The sequence below is a fragment of the Teleopsis dalmanni genome, chromosome 2 (assembly GCF_002237135.1).
Source record: "Teleopsis dalmanni isolate 2A chromosome 2, ASM223713v2, whole genome shotgun sequence".
Lineage (NCBI taxonomy): Eukaryota > Metazoa > Arthropoda > Insecta > Diptera > Diopsidae > Teleopsis > Teleopsis dalmanni.
The window spans coordinates 234,130,818-234,151,714 of NC_051847.1; the positions used below are offsets into that span (position 1 = coordinate 234,130,818).

Genomic DNA, 20,897 nt, shown 5'->3' on the forward strand with positions numbered 1-20,897 from the left:
TGCGAAATTATTTAAAGAATGTCACTACAGTGATTGAATTGAGTTCCTTATAGAATATATTAACACCAAGTTTGTATTTAAGTCTTGAGTCACTTATGAGATCACCTTATTTTTAACCTAGTCTCGTCTTGTAGGGATACAAGTAAAGAACTTACGATCAAGTGGTGAAGGTGTTGCACCCTAGCAAATATTAGGAATGACAGTGGGAGTCAAGTGTCCCGTGCCTACTTTGGATTATAAGCTATTAGTGTGAAGCCTATTCGTATTATTTTAGGTTTGCTGTCGAGTCCGAAGGTCACTTAACAGCCAGTGGAGAACAACAAATGTTCCGATTGAACTTATCGAAAGAGTAATAATTCTTGTAGCCTTGTCTAGGAATTTTTATTAATTATTTCAAACAAAATGACCCACTACAGTAGGCAGTAGAACAGAAACATTGCTTCCGCTACTGCCGAATAAATCCACAGAATTACTAAATGATTTTAAACACATTTCCAACCTATGGATTTCTAACAACTCCCGAAAGCTGTAGAATATCCTCCGTACCAGATGTTTCACTTGAGTTAGCTTCAACTCAATATTATCTAGTTTTGGAAGGCTGACATAAGCTTTATATATTACATTTGAATTTGAATTATTTTGTACTTTAGATTGTAGCTTCAAATATTTTATATTTATCAGTTATAATTAATGTTTTATTTTTAATATTTTTAGCTGCACTTCCAGAAGTGATTGTACGAAAATGCCGTAATTGCTCGCCTCAACAAGCCGAAAACGCTCAAAAACTTACAACATTTTTGCAAACTAGATATCCTGATGTTTGGACAATGCTTCTTAAAAAATATCAAAATGCTGATTAGATGCTTAAGCTAGAATAAATCTTCCTATATTACTTATATTTTAATAGGATTATTAAGAACGATTCGAAAATTTAAAGCACGCTTTGTAACGTAAAGATATACATATATAAAAAACGACATACACGATGAACTAGTCAACATAAAATTGTCATTTAAAGAATTTTTAAGTATACAATAACAAAAAAAAAAAATTCAATGTCTTTTAAAACATAAAATTTTAATACATAAATAAATACTATATCCGCTTTAATTTTTGATTTGAAAAGCTTTCATCTAAACAATCAAAAACTTAGTATTATAGCTTTAAATCACAAATAAAATTAAATATATTAATAATAAGCATTTCTTTTAATTAAAGTAAAGCAATAAAAAAATTGATTAAGTAAAAATTAAAAGATAAAATTGAGTTTGATTGATGACAGATAGTGCATGGCAGACCAAAAATGCATATATCACATTAAAGTTTCTTTAGTTTTGGGTATGTAGCTTTGTTTGCAATTAACGGTTTCCGACAAGTATATCTTTTCATCATATGCTATTAATATATAATGGTGCGGAAATTACTATTGTAAAGTGTTTTATTAATAGAAGAAGTATTGAGATTTAGTGACTTCCTTTTTATGTTGCAGGGAGGGTTGTGATAGTTTTTATAGGTCTTTGTCATCACCCTTTACGTTTTTTCATCACCTTTTACGTTTCCTTCTACACCTCCAATGTCCCAGAATTTAAAACAAGTGAATTGTTTGCTTGTATTTAGGTTCATTCCTACAAGAAGTGCTATGACCATACAATACTTAAAATCAAGAAAAATAAATTGTTTACAATAAAATATACATACTTTTAATATTTGTGCAGCATTTGAGCTATTAAATCAATATCCATGTGTTTACATTTATTATTGTTTTCTATATTGTTTATATTAGTAATAATTGTGACATACAAAATAATGTCAAGAAAATGTTTCAATTACTTTAAATTGGGTAACACCAAATTTATTGTATAATAAGAAATAAACTAATAATTTATATTTACTAAAAATACGTAAATTTTTATTTCAATACGATCAATATGCATATTTGGCATTTTTTTGTATTGCAAATACAACGTCAGTTTTGCAAAAATTTAAAATTGTGTTATGCTACATTAGTGTTTTTATCAAAAACAATATTTATTGATATAATACATATATAATTTAATCTATTTAGTTCAAATAAAAGTAGTAAATAAAACAGTTCCGAATATGAAATAGTATATATATATATATATGCATTAAAACAGTCAGTGTTTTAAAAAGCAATTATATTTATTTAGAGAACAGAAAATATGTTTATGTCAGCGTTTCACCTTGCGTAACACAAGCCTCCAAATAATCAATACGTCGTTCTAAAATTGTTAATTTTTCATTCAAAACTGCCAAACGGGACCTGCACGACATATCTGAAAAATACAAATTAAGTTGTAGATATAGTGTGTTGTTTCAAAATGCTTTGCGATATAAAAAAAATTTACATTCTATGAATATATAGATATATATATATATGAACAATAATATTAACTATTTTTTAAAATTCATTTTTCATTTAGAAAGTTTTTAACAGGTTTCTATATTGTATATCGCAATTGTAAGAAAAATTCATATCATCGTAGCACGTAGCACTGAGGTGATAACAAGTGCGTTGTACCTCTTTTTGTCATTGGCAGTGACAATTAACAATATATCTAAAAGCGTATAAAAGGGTCTTACCTAACTAATATGAGATATAATTTCTTTTTTTCAACAGTTTAAAAGAATATTTTATTTTGATTTAATTAAAGAAGTAAAACCCATAAACCATCACATTACAGGAAAAAACAACAACTAAATTTATAACATTATTATTTATGAAAAATTAAAAAGAAATACTATAAAATTAATGTACAAAAAAATAATATTTAAAATCCAATTTAATTGATGCAACCATAACATCAATAAATCAAAAACTGTTGTTTTCTTAAGTGTTTCTTTCAAGTATAAGTATAAGCTACTAATCGCGAATGCTACTTGATCGTCATAAATAACAATCTTCTGGATTCTACACAAAATTGGTTCAAGTGCAAGAAGAACTGGTCAACTACAGTTAATTTTTTTAACTCGTTTTAGGAGCGACGAATAACTGTTGGTCGTCTGAACAAGAGATTCCGCGACATAAACTCTTCCACAACTATAACTGCAACGGTTTTCAGTCACCACCACTTCCGTTGGAGTTACACCTTTCACTTGATGAAATTGTCCAACGAGAAACAACAAAAACAATAAATTAATTTACTAAATCAGTTAAACTAAATAAATTTTTTCGTAATTTTAGTTTAATAACATTTCTAGAAATATTAACCCTTATATGTAATAAATCAATTGTAAAATAAATATTTACCTAACTCAAACTAAATAAATATATATTAATTATTATATTAATATCAATATTTCTTTAATACTGACACAATTTGTAAATATCTTCGGTGTTTTACATACCAAAGGAATTAAGAAAATCTGTTATCCTTTTGATACTGGCTGTGATCACTTCAATATATTCCCGATTTGCCCAGTCTTGATGTATTTGCTTTTGTATAGCTTCTCTATGGACTCCACTCATTTTATTAAATATTTTTATATATTATTAGCAATAATAATTCAGTCCAAATATTAGTGGCATATTAAGCGCAGGGTGGTACAATTAATTATTAGTATTGCCAGACTTTTTGTTCTGAAATGTTAATCGATACATTTTGCATCACATCACAAACAAAAATAAAACGAAATGAAAAATAAATGTTATAGAAATATTATTATTATTATATTTGTATACATATATACATACAATTTTTATAATCTTTTCTTGTATTTGATTAAAAAAGTGCTAATACATAATAAATCATCTTCTTTTATATAAAAAGAAAGTTGCAAAATCTTTAGCGAAATGTATTTAATTTTTTAGATTTAAATTAATTTAAAATTTAATTATGTCATACATCTCTATTACATATAATTTCATTTTATTTTTAATTTATACAACTCATTTATATTATTGTAATTATATATATTTGTAGATGTTTTATATACATAAAATATATATATTATTATTTAAAATTAATTTTATATAACTTACTTATAAATAATGAATTGAAAGCAAAAACATATTTAATTTTTTTGCTAACTTTTAACTAAATAGAACATTAATAATCTACTTTTACGCTCATGTCATCATAAAATCGTACTTGCAAACAGTTTAGTACTATGTTAGATTATATCATTGTATATGTGTAAGATTTAGATATAGTAAATCAAGAAATACTTTTTTTTATAAATTTTTAATAAAAACATTCAACTTTATTCAATTATAATTCACAAATTAGAAATTAAATAAATTTCAAGATTTACATACATAAGTCAAATGTATATAGTCATCGTAATGTCAATATTGGTTTGTTTTAAGTTAGCTTTCATAGGAACGGAACTGACATATAAACGGATTGCTTTTTTTTGCAGTAGGTGGAAAGCATCGCAAGGCACAGTGTGAGACTTGAACTCACTAAAACCACCTCTTAGGAATGAAAATGGATGCCGCGAAAAGCGGATGCAACGGCAGAGAGAGAACAGAGAGGCTTAATATTTAAGCGAAACTAAATTCATCTAAGTCAGAAAACGTGGACCATATTAGTGTTGTCTTGGTGAAGGGGGTTGGGGTCAGTGTAACTTTGCAGGGAGTCTAGCTAGCTGCATCTTAGCAATCAGCTAGGATAAGTTGGCACTTAATAAACCGTTACACAGCCTGGTCACATTAATGCATATTCAAAGAAACGCCGGGTGAGAGAAAGGGAGACCTATTTAGGGAGAATGAGCAACGATACGATATCAGTGCCATGAGCTGGGTGCAGCTCTCAGAGGGAGGAGGTATCATATTTGCATGGGTTGCGTTTGACAGGGAGGATTTGTTAATATTAGTGAAGAAAATTTGCGCAAAGTCACCGCGAGAGCGGTTTTAAAGTCCTCTTCATAATAAGGAAAGGGGAAACTCTTCAAAAGAACTGGAGTAGTCCCTTTTGGAGGATGGACGCAAAGGTCGGGATTTGCATCTGCTTGAGGAGAGCATAGTGTTGTTCAGTCCCTTCATCGAGACTGAACTCGCTAAAGAGGAGGTTAGGGACCTCTTCCTACATTGTAAGTCAAAACTAACGAAAACAAAAAATACGTAAGTCAAGATATGAACAGGACAAGGTGAGCTGAAATTTAAATAATGGTTAATTTAAAGGAAAAAAGCAGAGTTGATAAAATTAATAATACAAAAAAAATAAAAAATGCGGCACAAAATAACACCAGCAGAAAATAATAAATAAAAAAAGCAGCGCAAACAGAAAATTAAGGGTACAAAACAGCACTAACAGAAAATAAAAGGTGGTACAGAACAGTACCAACAGAAAATATATAAAGTGGCACAAAACAGCACTAACAGAAAAAAACTGTATATTCATTGTGTGCAGTATAATTCTCATATTGATTCGTTTTAGTCCTTCGTCGAAGTAGAATTATGGCAGTAACCGAATGCTATTCGTATGCTGTATAATTCACATCATGTTTTTATAATGATTATAATTGTAACTAATATAGCACTTATATACTTTGTTTAATATTATATATAAAATCATACGTACAGTTGCATTAAAAAAGTCACGATAGAAAATTTTACGAATTTATGAACTTTATTACTAAATACTAATGTTTTGAGTTTTGCATAACCGAAGTTTTAATAGTGCAAAAACATAATCTGAAATTAATACTTGTTTCTGAAAAGTTCAAAAGTCTTTTTACATTAAATACTTTATAGAAGACATTTATAAAATAGCTTATCTAAAATTTAGGTAAATTTAATGAAGTGTACTTGTAAACCACATATATTTATATATCAATTCTCTATAACAATATGTATAAGAAAGCAGATTCTATTTTTAAGAAATTTGATGGATATAGATTACCTATATCCTATATATACTACTAAAACAAAATAAACGAAATTTTGTCAAAATTCTGTGACAGAGCTTTATTAATATATTTTACATATGCTTAAAAGATATAAATTACTTTATTGTGACACGATTGGACTTTTTTTGTCTATTTCAGAGAGGTTGGCATTATTTTGCGGAACTACTCCATTACCCGGACTGGATGCTATATTCCCTGTTCTATCAAGATTCCAAGGATTTGACCCTGAAATTGGAGAATCCGCATGTCCAAATCCTGGATGATTATCGTGTTCAACTGCATTAGACCCATCATATTGAGTGTTTTCAAGTCTGGTTATTAATCTTTCATCCTCTTCACCAAATTCACCACCCATTAATGTAGGTTCGCCTACTACCATAACATCTTGAGAAGAAAGTGAGAAATTTGGTCCAGACGGTGATCTTTTTTGATTAGTTACATTTTGGGCACCAGGATTTGCCCCTCCTCCTGAATTTGATCCTTTTCTTTTACGTCTCTTATTTGCTGGTCGTTGTGGATCTTTTTTACCAGGTGGTGCAACCATTCTTTGCCATTTTTGAAAAAGTGTAGTTTTTAAACAGTCACGTGGACTTAAAGCATATGCTTTGTGCCGCGACATAAGTTCTTGCATTGGCTCTAATATAACACATAACCGTAAATAATTAAGTGTTGAGTTTGTTATTCCAGCACGCGTAATATTTTTTGTAATTTGATCAAGTAGCATTGGATCAGGTGGAAGTGACGAACCTATTACCGACCGAGGAATAAGCTCTCTGTGTCCTTTGATTGTCATATGCCAAGATTTAATACGCATATAGTCATCATATATGAATTCTAATATAAGTCTTGCGTCAGCACATACTTTCGTAAAAAATGGTTTCCCATGTTGTGTAATAACTGTGCATTGATCACAGTCCAATGTTATCGAAGTATTGTGAAAAGATTCCTTAGCATGTTTAAGTTGAAAATATAAATCAGAAACGCCACCTTCATATATGCTACGGAAAAATCTTGGTATTAAAGTACGTCCAATTGTATATCGTTTTGGACCATCTTCTAAACAAAATAAAATTGTTAATCTAGCATCGTCTTCAAAAAATTCTGTTGTGAAAGAATCCCACCAACAGTTATCACTTTCTTCGGTACGTTGTTGTAGACGTTTATTAAGTTCAAAAACACGGTGTTCAGTGTGACTGAAATATGTATTATGTCGTCTAAACCCTTGGTCGAGACGATCAAGTTGTTGAGATGCACCCATCATAGGATGCGTACCGTGCCCGAAAGGTGCAGTAGGTGGCAACGCGTTAAACTGTCCAACTCCAAATACAGATTGTGAAGGATAGTGACCAGAATGACCACTATTAAAAGGAGTGCCAGAACTTGCTGGTCGATTAAATTGTGACAAACCAGAAGAAGGAGATCCGAATGGACCACCAACTGGACCATTAAAATTAGCAGATCCTGCGGATTGCACATAATTATTGCCTAAACCTTGTTGACCGACAGGACCAGGCGTTGAAGAACCTGAGGGTGCAGGAGATGAAGTATACTGTGGTGTATTTGAACCAGGTTGATTCGAGTTTTGGAACACCATTGATTGATTACCAGCGGGTGATGATTGACCGGCTTGCGAATACTGCGTACCAGACGAATTGAATGGAATAGAATTTTGAGGAAATCCACTTTGACTTACTCCATCTGGATTAATAGCATTTGCATTATTTGCATTGGATAAATGAGGCGCACCTTCATTGACGCCTTTCCAGCTATTGTCATCTAATGCTGCTTGGGCAGCCATTGCTGACGCTGAATTCATACCTCTGCGGTTCATACCTATCATTCTTAAGCCGGAATATTTATATGAGCATCAACAACCTGCAATTTAAAAACAATTCTGTTACTAAATAAACTTGAATAAATTACACACAAAGAAATCAAATCAAAAGCAACAATAAACTAATTTCTTTTAAATTGCATTCAATTTTCTTGTTTTTAAATGTATGGATGTTTTAAGATTTCTGTATTTAATCGTAAAATAATGGTGTTTAACCCCAAAATGAAATAAACAATTTTGTATGTATACAAAAAAATTCAAAGCTGCACATTTTATTTGCTTTTGTAATAACAATTATACTAATATTTTTATGATCATAAAACATTACTATCACATTTAAAATTATATTACCAAAATTCACAATGTTATAAAAGTGTATAACTTCAAAACAGACATTTAATATAATCACACCTACATACAACTTTTTCAGGTAAAACATTAACTCCATCGATTTATTTCACAAACAAAAAAATGCCGACCAATGTTAAATTATCAACTGGTACAACATATTATATACGTACCACAACTTTGTTTCAATAATATACAGTATTCAAATTTTTTATAAATCAATATCGAACATAAAACAATTATAAAATGTTTTTCTATATTTTCCACATTAGCGATGACAAAAACAACGTATGAGTAGATTGTTATCGATAACATGAAATTTTTTGTGTGAGTGTTTGCATTTGTGACAGAAGTGACGAGCGCAAATGCGATTTCGGGGCGAAAATTTTAAGTGATTAAATACATTGAATTTTATTAAATTTTTATATTGTAAATAACAAAAAAAAAAAAGAATTGTTAATAAACATATTGTGTATTAAATTGTGTACTCTAATATTAAGTTATTTTTTTTTTCAAATTAACTTAATTTTGTAAAAATGAAATTAAGTTAATTTCGAAAGTGTTCATACTGCACCCAAATTAAGGAAATCATGTGTTTACAAATCAAATATTAAAAATTATATGCTCCAAACACCATTTGTACCTGGGAAATTTCAAAAGTTGATCATTATAACTATAAAGGATAGCATTCAGTAGTTTTATTAGCTTTAGTAAATTTCAGGCAGTGAATTATTATTTTTTACTCTATTTTAAATTAATTACAGTTACAGTTTTTTCTCTATATTCAAATTTAAACATTTGCCCTACTTTCAAAAAATTTTCCCCGTTTTATTAAATTCAACTGTCACTGACATTTATTTAAGGAAAAATCTCAACTTTATCCTTTGCTTAAAATTTATCTTACGCATAGTTGCATTTGAAATGTCCCTTAATTTTAGCCTTCGTTTCAACGAAATTTTCCTTTTCGTTCTAAGGTTAGAAATTTCATTATAACCTTAAAACTGAATTTTGTGTGTAAAAAAACAACTTAATATCACTGAAACGAAGCTGAAATAAAGATTTTTGCGAAATTAAGGTGTGTCTGAACATAGTATAAGTGAACTAATTATGTGATAAAAATATAGAATTTACTTCGGATACATACATACACATATATGTTTTTGTAATAAGTTAAAAAAATTTTTCTTCCTAATTCTATCTTCTCACATAAAATACTGTTTTGTGAAAAAAATATGTAAAATAACTGTTAATGTAACATTGGTAGTATATATTTAAAATAGGTCGCAGTGTAATGATTTCCGGAGAGTTATAATTCTCTGAATTTATGCTTTAATATTTATTGTGGATATATAAAACCAGTAGCGTGACACAATGTCGACAACGTTACATTTTTTTGAAAATTAATTTGTTTAGCGAGTAATGACAATTAGAGTAAAATTAGTAATCTTTAAGTAATCGATGAGAGAACCTGAATCTACTTTCCATTTGGTTCATATTGAGACTTTTGTCTCAGTGATGACAGATTGATGTACTCGTGCGTACATTTACATGAGTAATAATTTCGCCGTGTGATGTTTCTCAATTATTCTGGAATGATATGTACAGTTTTCGTATAAAGACATTTTAATAAGTTATTTTTGCAACCAGATAATTTTATTCAATTATTTGAGTTATATATTTTTCTAAAATCTTTCCGTATTTCTGAAGATGATAAAAGAAATTTATTTAGACATACATATATAAACAATAGTTCTGCAGTCACTGATATTGACACATTTACAATAATATTCTTATTAATATAATTGTGGGCAGGCTTAAAAAATATTTTTCTATGATCGTTTCATTTCATTTGATTGGAGTTTATCTCATGCATTAGAATTATAAATCGTATATTTTTCTTTTCTCTGCTGATTATTAGGTTTCATCTAATGCCTTTAGGTTTATAAATGAGACATTATTCATATATATATATATATATATATATAAATTTTCCCGGTGCCGGTGCAATTAATATTATGAAATTGTCATTGATGGCTATAGAATTGTCTTAAGTCATGATGCTCTTTAAAAATTTCTGTAACACTGTAGTTATCCAAAGGTTGATATTATTTTTTATTAAAATTTATTTATATATTATTTTTTAAAATACTTTAACTTAAGATATCATCTTCAGATTCTTTTGATTTTTTAGGCTGTGGTTGCATTTCATGCGATTTTTGTTTTGCGTGTTCGTACGAACAAATCAAATGTATGCAGTCATATAGCAACTGTAACTATATGACTGGTTACAGTTGCTGAGAACAGTTCGCGAGACGCGATTTCGTCAAAACGTAGTTCCTGTTTAAAGGGAGCTCTTTGTTAAAGGATTATTATTATCATTACTAATGATGATACTAATGAGCCCAAAGTTCTGCATTTCTTTTAAAAGTTCTTATAGCACAAACGCATTCAAAGATGTTAGTATTTATCATTCTCGTTATCTTATCTTTATACCTGTAAATATTTAAGTAGGCTCTGTTTTATTTTACACTTAGGTACTTGAAAAAGTTCTAAATAATAAACGTACTTCTAGTGACTCATTTTTCGGATAATTTTTTAATTTATACTGCACACTTATTAGTACAAAGTTCCAAATATGGAATTGGTACAAGGTATTGAAAAATATGAAATATATACAACTTAAGTGCACATTTCTGCATAACTTGATGCTGCCGTATGTTTTAAAATGCAGAACACGGAATTTTACTTTCAATTTTTATAGGAAATTTATTGTTAATTTTTTTTCTAGAGTTATTTGACTACCCAGAAGTAACTCATTAGAAATGGGTTTAGCCATACATTAAGACCGAAAAGTTTTCGGAAATTCTCATTTAAAATTCGCGCGCTGTATATTTTTCGATATTTTAAGTTTATGTAGTTTGGCAGCACTGTCCTTAATTACTATGCCAAAAATGAGCGCGATCTGTCAGACAGTTCGTTTACGGCAGCTGTTGAAACCAGTTCACCTCAGTAGGGCGTTGCGAAAAAAACAATGGAAAAAAATATTGAACAAAGAGTTTGCATCAAATTTTGTGTTTCGAACGAAATTTCGTGTGCAGAATCGTTGCGAATGCTACAAAAGGCTTATGGGGAATCAGTTTTATCGAAAACTCAAGTTTATGAGTGGTACAAAGCCTTCCAGGACGGTCGTACGACCGTCGAAGACATTTCGCAACGCACTACTGAGGTGAACTGGTTTCAACAGCTGCCGTAAACGAACTGTCTGACAGATCGAGCTCATTTTTGGCATAGTAATTAAGGACAGTGCTGCCAAACTACATAAACTTAAAATATCGAAAAATATACAGCGCGCGAATTTTAAATGAGAATTTCCGAAAACTTTTCAGTCTTAATGTATACTAACGACTCTGGAATTGTTAAGTGGGAAGATAGTTTTGTTTTTAGTAATGAGATAAAAATATAAACAAATGCTATAAAGTATATAGTTGAAATTTTGTTATTTATCACATAGAACCACATTTATACTATACTTTTAACTCCTTGAATACACATCAATTACATCAGTTAGGCTAGTTTTAAGCAGATACACAACTTGAAACAAGATAGCGATATCGCAGGCAACTGGTTATATAGGTTGTCTTAGAAGTATATTCGAAATAACTGGCTTATCTAGACATGTGGCTGGAAAATGCGTTGAAAAAATTAAGTAAGAAAAGTTCATCGAATTGTAGACATCTACTTGCAAATTGTCGTTTCTTAAATAAAAGAAAAATCAAGCGTTCTTATTGCGATGCATAACAGAGATATCACTCTTATGACAGAGGTGCTGACGGTCTATGTCTTTCCTTGCTATCAAATTGTATATTCTCTTCAACAATTCATGTCACTGCTATGAGAAAGATAAAGAACGTGCTTTACATTTTGTCATTGTCTAGCAGTTTATATTCTGGAGAATTAATTATGAAAAAAAGAATTATGTTACATTAAAGGTTCAAAATTATATTAAACTATATTAAGTGCCTCAAATATTCAAAGTTTCGGCAATTTTAATGTTCGCATATGATGTTCCTAAAGTATTTACAAAAAGAAAATTAAATGAAACATTAAATGAAAGCAAATTTAATATGAAATATTTTTGAACAGTTGAACTGGAAATGTTTCCAAATGTTGGATCCAAAAGTTCAAATTCGAGTATTTTTGATTTGGTTGAACACGATAATGCTTGAACACTCTGAAGCATTATTTTAAACCCTTTGAGAGAATATATATTAGACAAAACAATGCATAACTAGGGTTAAATAGTCCCCAAGGATCAAACCTAAATAACTAGTATTATTTTAAAAAATAATTTTGCAATTTTTATCACATATATTAGTTAATTTAAAAGAATGATTTGCAACATTCTTCAAATCTTCTTTTTTTTTTATATCGTGTATTATGTGTATTAAAGACGTCATGTTAATTATTAAAAATTCGAAGTAATTGTTTTAATTCAGTAAGAAAAAAATATAATTTATTTAACGATACTATGTATGGTGAATATGCTTGTTTCTATGAATCATTTACAAATGATAAAAATTATATACTCACCGAATTCTTAAAATTTGAACATTTTTACTAAACTAAACATTAGAAATCTATACAGATCGTAAAGTTGTTTCAACTTTAACATTTTGTTACCTCGCTCAATTTCAAAAGTTGTACAGCCGCTCAATCATCTAGTTAAGTCATAAAACTGAGATATAGAGTCGTTAGTCGTTAGTTAATAGCAATAAATTTTTAGTTTACTCATTTCCCTAAAACATTTGAGCAATTATTGCTATCCTGTATTCGGGTTTGGGCACATTGGTAGCTGACTAAGTATATTGGTTTTTTTATGCTCTACAACGAACTCTAACTAACAATTTATTAATACTATGGCAGTAATCTTATTTTCCGTTGTTATCTAAAACTCCAAATATGAAATATCACATAGTTTATTTGCTATATTTGTAAAGCTCACATTTTAAATTCATAATATATCAGCGCAAACATATTGTCTCAAGGAAGAAGATATTAATTTCAGTTCACAGATTTAACAAAAATAGTCTGTTTAAATTGAATTTCAAACCAGGATCTCAGAAATTCAAGTGACAGTGAAAGTATTAAAATTGTCACAAATTTATTTGATATATATGTAAAGCTATATTTCAAATTATTTAATGTATCAGTGCAAACATATAGTCTCAAGGAGAAGATATTAATTTAAGTTCACAGATTTAACAAAAACAGCCTGTTCAAATCGAATTTCAAACCAAGATGTCGGAAAGTACCGTGGTAGTGAACATATATATATAAAAATCTTGTCACGATTATTGTTATTGTACGTAATAACAAATATGCGTAATTTAATATATTTTTTTAAAATAATCTGTTAAAAACTTCTACCGAGCTCTTGGCTCCACATTATAATTTGTAAATAATTTATAGTCATATCGTAGTAGATATATTCGTTTAAACTCAAAACCGAATTTCTATTTTGATTTTACAATTTCGAAAAATTGATTTACTGACTTTTTGGTAATTAATAAAAAAATATTATTTAAGAACTGAATCAATAACCAACATTTTTATTATAAATATCAAAGTTCATTTTTAAAGCTACAACCTTCTCGTACAAAAATTAATAACAATAAATCAATTATAAAGCACACATATTTCATAGGATTTGTGTTTCATTCTTTACAATTTTACAATTTGATTCCAGCATCTTCAGCTTGTTTTTGGTATTTCTTCAAGTAAATACCTTCTGGATCGTACTTAGTTTGCAATTGCTTCCATTCTTCAGGTTTCTTGTCAATGATATGCCTAAGTACTTTATCGGTGCTCTGTCTTTGTTTTTCACTGCATTTAGAGCATTCAGTTTTCAAGGCATCTGGTAATGTTTTTTTAAGTTCTCGGCCGTCTGGTGTACATTTTCCGGTATCCATTAAACACTTGAAGTAGTTATTAAATAAACGATCAGATTTCAGGATTTCATCCACATCTATATTATCATATTTTGTGGTATATTTATCTTGAGCCATAACCACAGCAATAGAGGCAAATAATGCAATATAGATAAAGGCCTTCATTTTTTTAGAACTGAAATTCAATAAAAAAATTTTATAAGCACTTATTAAAATTTAACACTAGTTTTCTTAAGTTAAAATTAATTCAGTTTTAGAAGTAAAAACTTGTTATTTAAAAAAAAAATTATATATAGAATTTTTTAGTTTAAAATTCTATATTTCGTTTGTTAAATACAAAAAATTAAATTACTTTTTTTCAACAAAAGACTTAAGACACAAGCGCGCAACACCTTACAATTTATATGAAATATACGACTAAATTTTACTACATTTAGTGTTTGCCTTTTATACTACATTTAAATAGCAATATTAATTACTATTGGTTCAGATTCAAGTCTTCTTTAAGTTAAATAATTTTTTTTCAGTAATAATTTTTCTTCAATTAAACTTTTGCGAACAGTGAACTCTCGAATTTTATGGCATCAGCTACTTGTACTTAAGTATATTAAGTATTATTTTAACATACAAATATTGTGCTTTATGAAGCGTCTTTAAATCATATTTTGTATTTAATATTAATTGAATTAAAGTAGAAATATATATATAAATGTATAGAAAATTGAATAAAAAATAGTTTAGGGTCTACTGTTTCTTTTTACGTTTCTCTACTGTAACGCATATTGCAACATGCAAGATGTATTGTTTGTCATAAACACATATACACTAGTCTACATATGTAAATAGTAGTGAGTACACTGTATTTCGTTGTTGACACATATACATATAAAATTAAAGGTGAATTACGTATATGTATTATCGATTCCAATGTCCACGTTATTACGTAAAAATAAATCACATTAAATACCAAATCTGTCTGTTTGTTGTTAATACAATTTGTTTTCGGTCAATATGTTTAATATGATCGAATGAGGAATACATTTTGATCAATAAAAGATTGAACTATTGATACAGTTACGCGATATATGAAAAAAAAAAAATGTTCATAGTAATCAATATGGATTCTATTTCATTTTTATGTTTTAACTTTTTTGGTATCTTTAATGGATTTTCTAATTCATTTTTTTTTTTGACGTTTTCCTAGTACTATTTTCGGTAAATTACAAAGTTATTAATTAAATTTTACTCGGGATTTCTATCGATTCGCTTTCTGAATAATTTTCAAACTAACCTAAATGGTTTTTCTGTTGATCTAAATCACTTTAAAAACATTCTAGATTTGCTCTTTATGTTTAAGAATTTAAAGACCAATTAGAATTTGATCATGGCTTAAAAGTATTAGTTAGTTTTTGACTAATGTGAATGTCAAATCAAAATGAATTTTAAAATGTTTGCATTTATTATGATTACATGTTATTATTTAACTTTTAGTCAATAGTTTAAATTTAAATAGTATCTCATTAATAAAATAAGCATGATATTTATTTTGAAAAAATAAAAATATCGTTTGAGTTCAAGAGGTTAATATATCAAAAAATTAATTAGTATTGTTGAAAGATTTACTAATTAAAAATGTGAAATATATATAGTCAAATTTAGTATTTATTTAATCAAGTTGATAATCGAAAGTTATTGATAAATTTACTATAATCACCTATAACTAAATGGGAACAAAAATGGTACCAAATTATATTTTGGCTAATATACATATATCTAATAGATACTTCTTGAAATGCAATCAAAAACTATGTAGAGTGGCTTAAAAATAGTATTTTTTCTTTATTTTTCACCAACGCTATTGTTAGCTTGATGTATTTATTATTGGTTTATATTTTATCGAAGTTTTCTTTTAAGGACAATCAAATCTAATTAAAACAGTTGTAAAAAATAGATACTTGATTTTATGTAAACGTCTCTGGATTTAAACAATCCAAACAATGTTTTCTGATTATTTAAATTAATTATTTTGCTTGATATTCTATTTGACATAGTAATAATATAAACCAATTTGTTTTACTTCAATTATATCTTTTAATGTAGTATTTGCCTATAAAAACTATCAACCCCATGTCATACTATTTTATATATATGTATATTTAAGTTCATTCATATGTATAAACTAAATGTATTAATAACTTATACAAACTAAAATCATTTTTGGAGAGCTCTCCAAAGTATAATTTTTATAATAATATTTTCAGAAACAAGCTAAAATGGAAGTCCTTTATACGATAAATTATTGGACGTTGTAGACTGAATTATTTTTTCAATCTTAAGTTTGAGCTTAATGGCTCCAATAATTTTAATTGATTTTATTAAATATCTAATACTTTCTAAAATGATTTGTCTGTAGATAGGTATATAAAAGTTCATAATTCAAAGTTACAAGTATTACAACTTTAAACTTGGCTACACCAAAGTAACGTTGCTATTTGTGGAAATCAATTGAAATTTGTTATGTTAATATAATGGAGGAGCAACGATAAATGGCCTATTGTGAAGAAGAAACATAGGTTTTCTTGATAAAATGTCAAAAAAAAAAATAAGATTCAGTAACTGCTAAAATTGTAGCGATTTTTTTACAACTGACACTGACAACATTGTTTTTATTATATTAAATAATTTTACAAGTTTAATTGCGACCACAATTGCTTTAAATTGTGAGTAATCTTTACACTCTGCATTTATCAAACGTAACTCAATCCTTAAATTTGTAAATTTTACAAAGTCCACATACACTTACACTCATTAACCAATATTAACTATTACCGAAACCCAATTTTTGTTTTTATTAAAATTTGATCTTCAATATAATTCGTTGCTGTGTTTTCCGTTTGTTCAAATTTCATAAAGATATTTCTAAATTATTCGTTAATTTTTTCGTTTTTGTTTTGACGTTAATTAAGTAACAATGTGTTTAGACATCTTACTTAAATTATTTTTAGGTTTATAACGTTAATCCTTTTTTTACGAGATAAGCGCGTAATTATTTTTTTGGTCCATTAAGTTAGTAAGTGCTTTATTAGATTATAAGTGCAATATAATAGTTATAAGTGCTAGTTTTAATCAGAACAAAGGTAAAAATTTAAACAATTTTCAAATAAATTGTAAAGAAAAATAATGCAATGAATAATAAAAATTTCTTACCCAAAATCAAATCAGATTTTTAGAATATAGAAAAATTTTATAAATTATTTTTGGTATATTGTTTTAGAAACTTAACTGTAAACAATGGAAAATTATAAATTGAATTATCGAATGGAACAACAAATTTTAAAAATAACAACATTTTGTTTTTTCTTTTTTCCCAATTAGGTAAATTTTGGAATTTAAGATTTGGAAATCTTAAATTGGTGAATCTTATAAGATAAGCTAAAGTTTAAACATGTTTTTGATTAATCACGAGAAATCCTATAACATTTGTTTTTCATTTTTTTAGTTCGGAATTTGAACTGATCTGCTTTTAATTTTCTTTCTGTTATATTCGTTTACCTCATTTTTTTCATTGTATGGATTTTGTGTGAAAAATAAGCTAGTTATATAATCCTGTATAATATATTATATAAATCAGTTGGAAAGCTAATATTGTAAACATATTATAGGCCATTTTGTGTGATGATTTTAATGTATTTATTATGATTACATGTTATTATTTAACTTTTAATCTATAGTTTAAATTTAAGTGGTATTTAATTAATAAAATAAGTATCACATTATATTATTAATCAATTGGCTTTAACGTGAAACATAATATTGCTGTAAACATAATATAGGCCATTTTGTGAACCGATTTAAATGTTAGAGGTTATTCAACATTCCAAATAGAGTTTAAAATGTTAAATGCAACGAAATAGCTTTACTCATATATATAAGTTTTAGATTTGTTATTATATTATCAAAGCAAATTTATTTGTTGTTGTATATGAATTTTAAATTGATCTATTAATGTTTTTGTGTTAATTTTTTTCTAATAAAATGCAAAAATATTTAAAAAACGTACCTTGTTAAATCTAAAGATAATTAAACAAGTTATTTATTATTCAAATGAAATTTTCTAGATAATTTGAACTAATGATTTTAATTATCTTCACTTATATCGACCATTGATGCTTATTTATAGTACTTACTATATATCATATAGAAGTATATTACCTTTATTATTTACATATATAGTTTTTATATACATCATTCGTGATTTAATTATATTATCAATTATGATTTGAATTATTTAAATTAATGTTCTTAACAATCAAGACATTTTTCTCCTTTGTTGGGTGGCGTTCAATCTACAGTTTAGTCTACAGTTTTGTCTATAGTTTTAAATAGAGCTGTGGGCAATTTTGCAAAGAGTAACCCACATATGCGAAACTACGAAAAGAAAATAAACCTAATAATTCAATAAATATTTCAATATTTTCTTTGATAAAGGTAAACAAAAAATAATATAATAATAAAATTATAAAATAATTTTCAAAACTTAGTAAATTTATTTAGTTCGTGTTCAAGGTATGCTTCATGCATCATTTGAGCAAATTTATAAGCTAATGAAAAACATAAATTAAATTTATTTTGCTAATTAAGTGACTTAAAGAAAAAAAATAAGTGAAACTGTTATATCTGTGCCCGAATTGTGTTTAAGTAAGTAAATTCTAAAAAAGTAATGTACATATTTAATAAACATAATTTTATATTAGTTAAAATGTAGCATTCGTGTGTATTCATTGGCACGATATCAGTTCGATGTAATTATAACCTTAATTTAATTATATACATATATGTTTATGTATTTATATATTTGGCTTTCATGAATAATAATGTTATTTAGTTACAATTTTAAATGAATGGTACGTAAATCTTAATTTTTTTTTATTTTTTAATAACAATTATTTGATTAATTAATTAATTGATAACAATTATATATATATATGTATGGAAAACTTCAAATCATCTAAGAAAGATTTAAAATTTAAAAGATAGATATTATTTAATATTTAATAAATATTATTTTTGTGTAAGCCTTGCCTTTAATAAAGTTTTATAAATGCATACATACATACATTTATTTGGCATTAAATAAAACTTGAAGTGTATCTGTGAGGTTAAAAATAGACAATTGTGTACTGAAAGTAATTTTAAAATAATTGTATTCGATAGTAGCTTTGAGTACTGTTGTGTATGCATATATTTAAAATTATTTAGATTCTTTTGTTCGCATGTTTATTATGGTGATATTCATAACACTACAATAAAAACAGTTATAAATAATAATTAATCACTGTTCAATTTTAGGAGAGGAGACAACTGGAAATGTTCAAGTTTCATTACTTTAATAAGGTTAAGGGTCCCGGGTCAGTTGCGCAGTGTACATAACTCTAGAGCTGAGAGTTTTCTACACTACGCTAGAGCTGAGAGTTTTTTTCTAGATTCACTACCTAATTGGATATCTCGTAGATTATTTTGCTGATATCCCAAATAACGCAAACGTTTTTGATGCCATTATCATGTTTTAACTAGACACAGTCCAAACAATGTAAAGGCTCACTAGCTTCACTATTTACTAGCTTCACTTTAATTAAATTTCTAAAATTGATTGAAGGCATATAAACAGTTTCTATGCCATTGCCACGGCTTAACTAATAAGAACATAATCTTAAACTGCGCTACTTTACTCACAGCTCACAACGCCTTGCTTTAAATTTAAAAATAATTTAAGTACTCTTATTTGTCACAGCATCTGACTGATAATGAAATAATGAACATTTTTGCAAAAGTTTTATAAGTACCCATGTAATCAAAAGAAAACTAATTAAATAAGACATGCTTCATGTGGAAAATCAATTCGATTATAATTACAACTGTTTTATAAATGAACTTTGGAATTTAGTTAGAATTGTAGGTTAATTTGGAGCAAGGACTTTATGTCTAAATGCGACTTGACTTCAAATAATGGCTTGTTGTTAAATCATGGATTTGCGTTATGCAGACTAGAGAGATTCCTAAAACGACCTCAATGTAATTTTCTGTTCTATTGCATGCATACGAATCCAACATGTTGACTTGCCGAAGCACTTGGTTGTGCGGTTAAATCTGCAGCACACATTTCAGTATATATCTTAAAATTTTGTCTCTCCCCTTTTAGCTGTGACACCAACGAATAAAAACCGCCTGATGTGCGGAAAAGTTGGCCGCACATTTATACGTTGCAAGTTTGTTCGATTTTGTTTCATTACTGCATAAACATGTATGGTTGTGAGTACAAATTCTATTGTTTGAAAAAATTTGGTTTGATGTTATAAGAAGTATGTGAAAAATCGTGTTTATTCCATATTGATATAATATTCAACTTATATATATGTATATAAATTATTAATTTAATTTATTTAATATGTTATTTTGTTATTGAAATTATAAATATTATATTATGCATATATTATTGCCTAATGTAATATAATTATTCTTAATGAAACATCTAATATGTTTCAATTTATTATTTTTAATTTAAGCGGCTCATACTAATATTATCATATTTAAGTGCATTATTATTTGTCAAGTATCTGCATTTTTGAATTCACACGAGCAGAATTCTTCATCTTGTTTTTAAATTAAGAAGAATAAAATTAGGGACTTGTATATGCTAATTTACAAATCTCTTAACAGAGGTTATTCGGTAAAGAACCTAAAAGATTATGCATATAAAAATAAATATTAGCATATTTATTATATGTTATGGTGATCCTGCGAACGATTCTGTAATTTTAAAGAAAAACTGTTTTGCAGTCCCATAATTCTTCAATTTTGAAATTTCGAACTTTAAAGAACTTAAATCCCTGCAA

At 27.6% G+C, this 20,897-nt stretch overlaps 4 protein-coding genes across 4 annotated transcripts in view; 1 reads left to right on the plus strand and 3 right to left on the minus strand.

Moving 5' to 3' along the window:
* Positions 1 to 860, plus strand: part of LOC119676993 (acetylcholinesterase-like) — a 5,120-nt gene extending 4,260 nt beyond the window's left edge. Inside the window, exon 3 of the mRNA XM_038088259.1 lies at positions 715 to 860. Within this exon, the coding sequence (XP_037944187.1) occupies positions 715 to 860 (146 nt within the window). The remainder of the gene's footprint in view (positions 1 to 714) is intronic.
* A 1,284-nt stretch (positions 861 to 2,144) lies between these two features.
* LOC119683479 (probable protein BRICK1-B) lies at positions 2,145 to 3,560 on the minus strand. The gene is made up of 2 exons (XM_038097163.1): positions 3,370 to 3,560; positions 2,145 to 2,297 (listed from the first exon to the last, which is right to left on the minus strand). The coding sequence occupies exons 1-2, from the start codon at positions 3,488 to 3,490 to the stop codon at positions 2,188 to 2,190; spliced, it is 231 nt and encodes a 76-aa protein (XP_037953091.1). The 5' UTR covers positions 3,491 to 3,560; the 3' UTR covers positions 2,145 to 2,187.
* A 2,359-nt stretch (positions 3,561 to 5,919) lies between these two features.
* Positions 5,920 to 8,348, minus strand: LOC119681307 (LIM domain-binding protein 2-like). Its single transcript, XM_038094459.1, has 2 exons — positions 8,230 to 8,348; positions 5,920 to 7,749 (listed from the first exon to the last, which is right to left on the minus strand). Exon 2 carries the CDS (start codon positions 7,712 to 7,714, stop codon positions 5,975 to 5,977), a length of 1,740 nt encoding a protein of 579 aa, XP_037950387.1. The 5' UTR covers positions 7,715 to 7,749; positions 8,230 to 8,348; the 3' UTR covers positions 5,920 to 5,974.
* A 5,288-nt stretch (positions 8,349 to 13,636) lies between these two features.
* Positions 13,637 to 14,466, minus strand: LOC119677919 (ejaculatory bulb-specific protein 3-like). The gene is made up of 2 exons (XM_038089506.1): positions 14,357 to 14,466; positions 13,637 to 14,179 (listed from the first exon to the last, which is right to left on the minus strand). Exon 2 carries the CDS (start codon positions 14,167 to 14,169, stop codon positions 13,786 to 13,788), a length of 384 nt encoding a protein of 127 aa, XP_037945434.1. The 5' UTR covers positions 14,170 to 14,179; positions 14,357 to 14,466; the 3' UTR covers positions 13,637 to 13,785.
* Between the last annotated feature and the right edge of the window lie 6,431 nt (positions 14,467 to 20,897).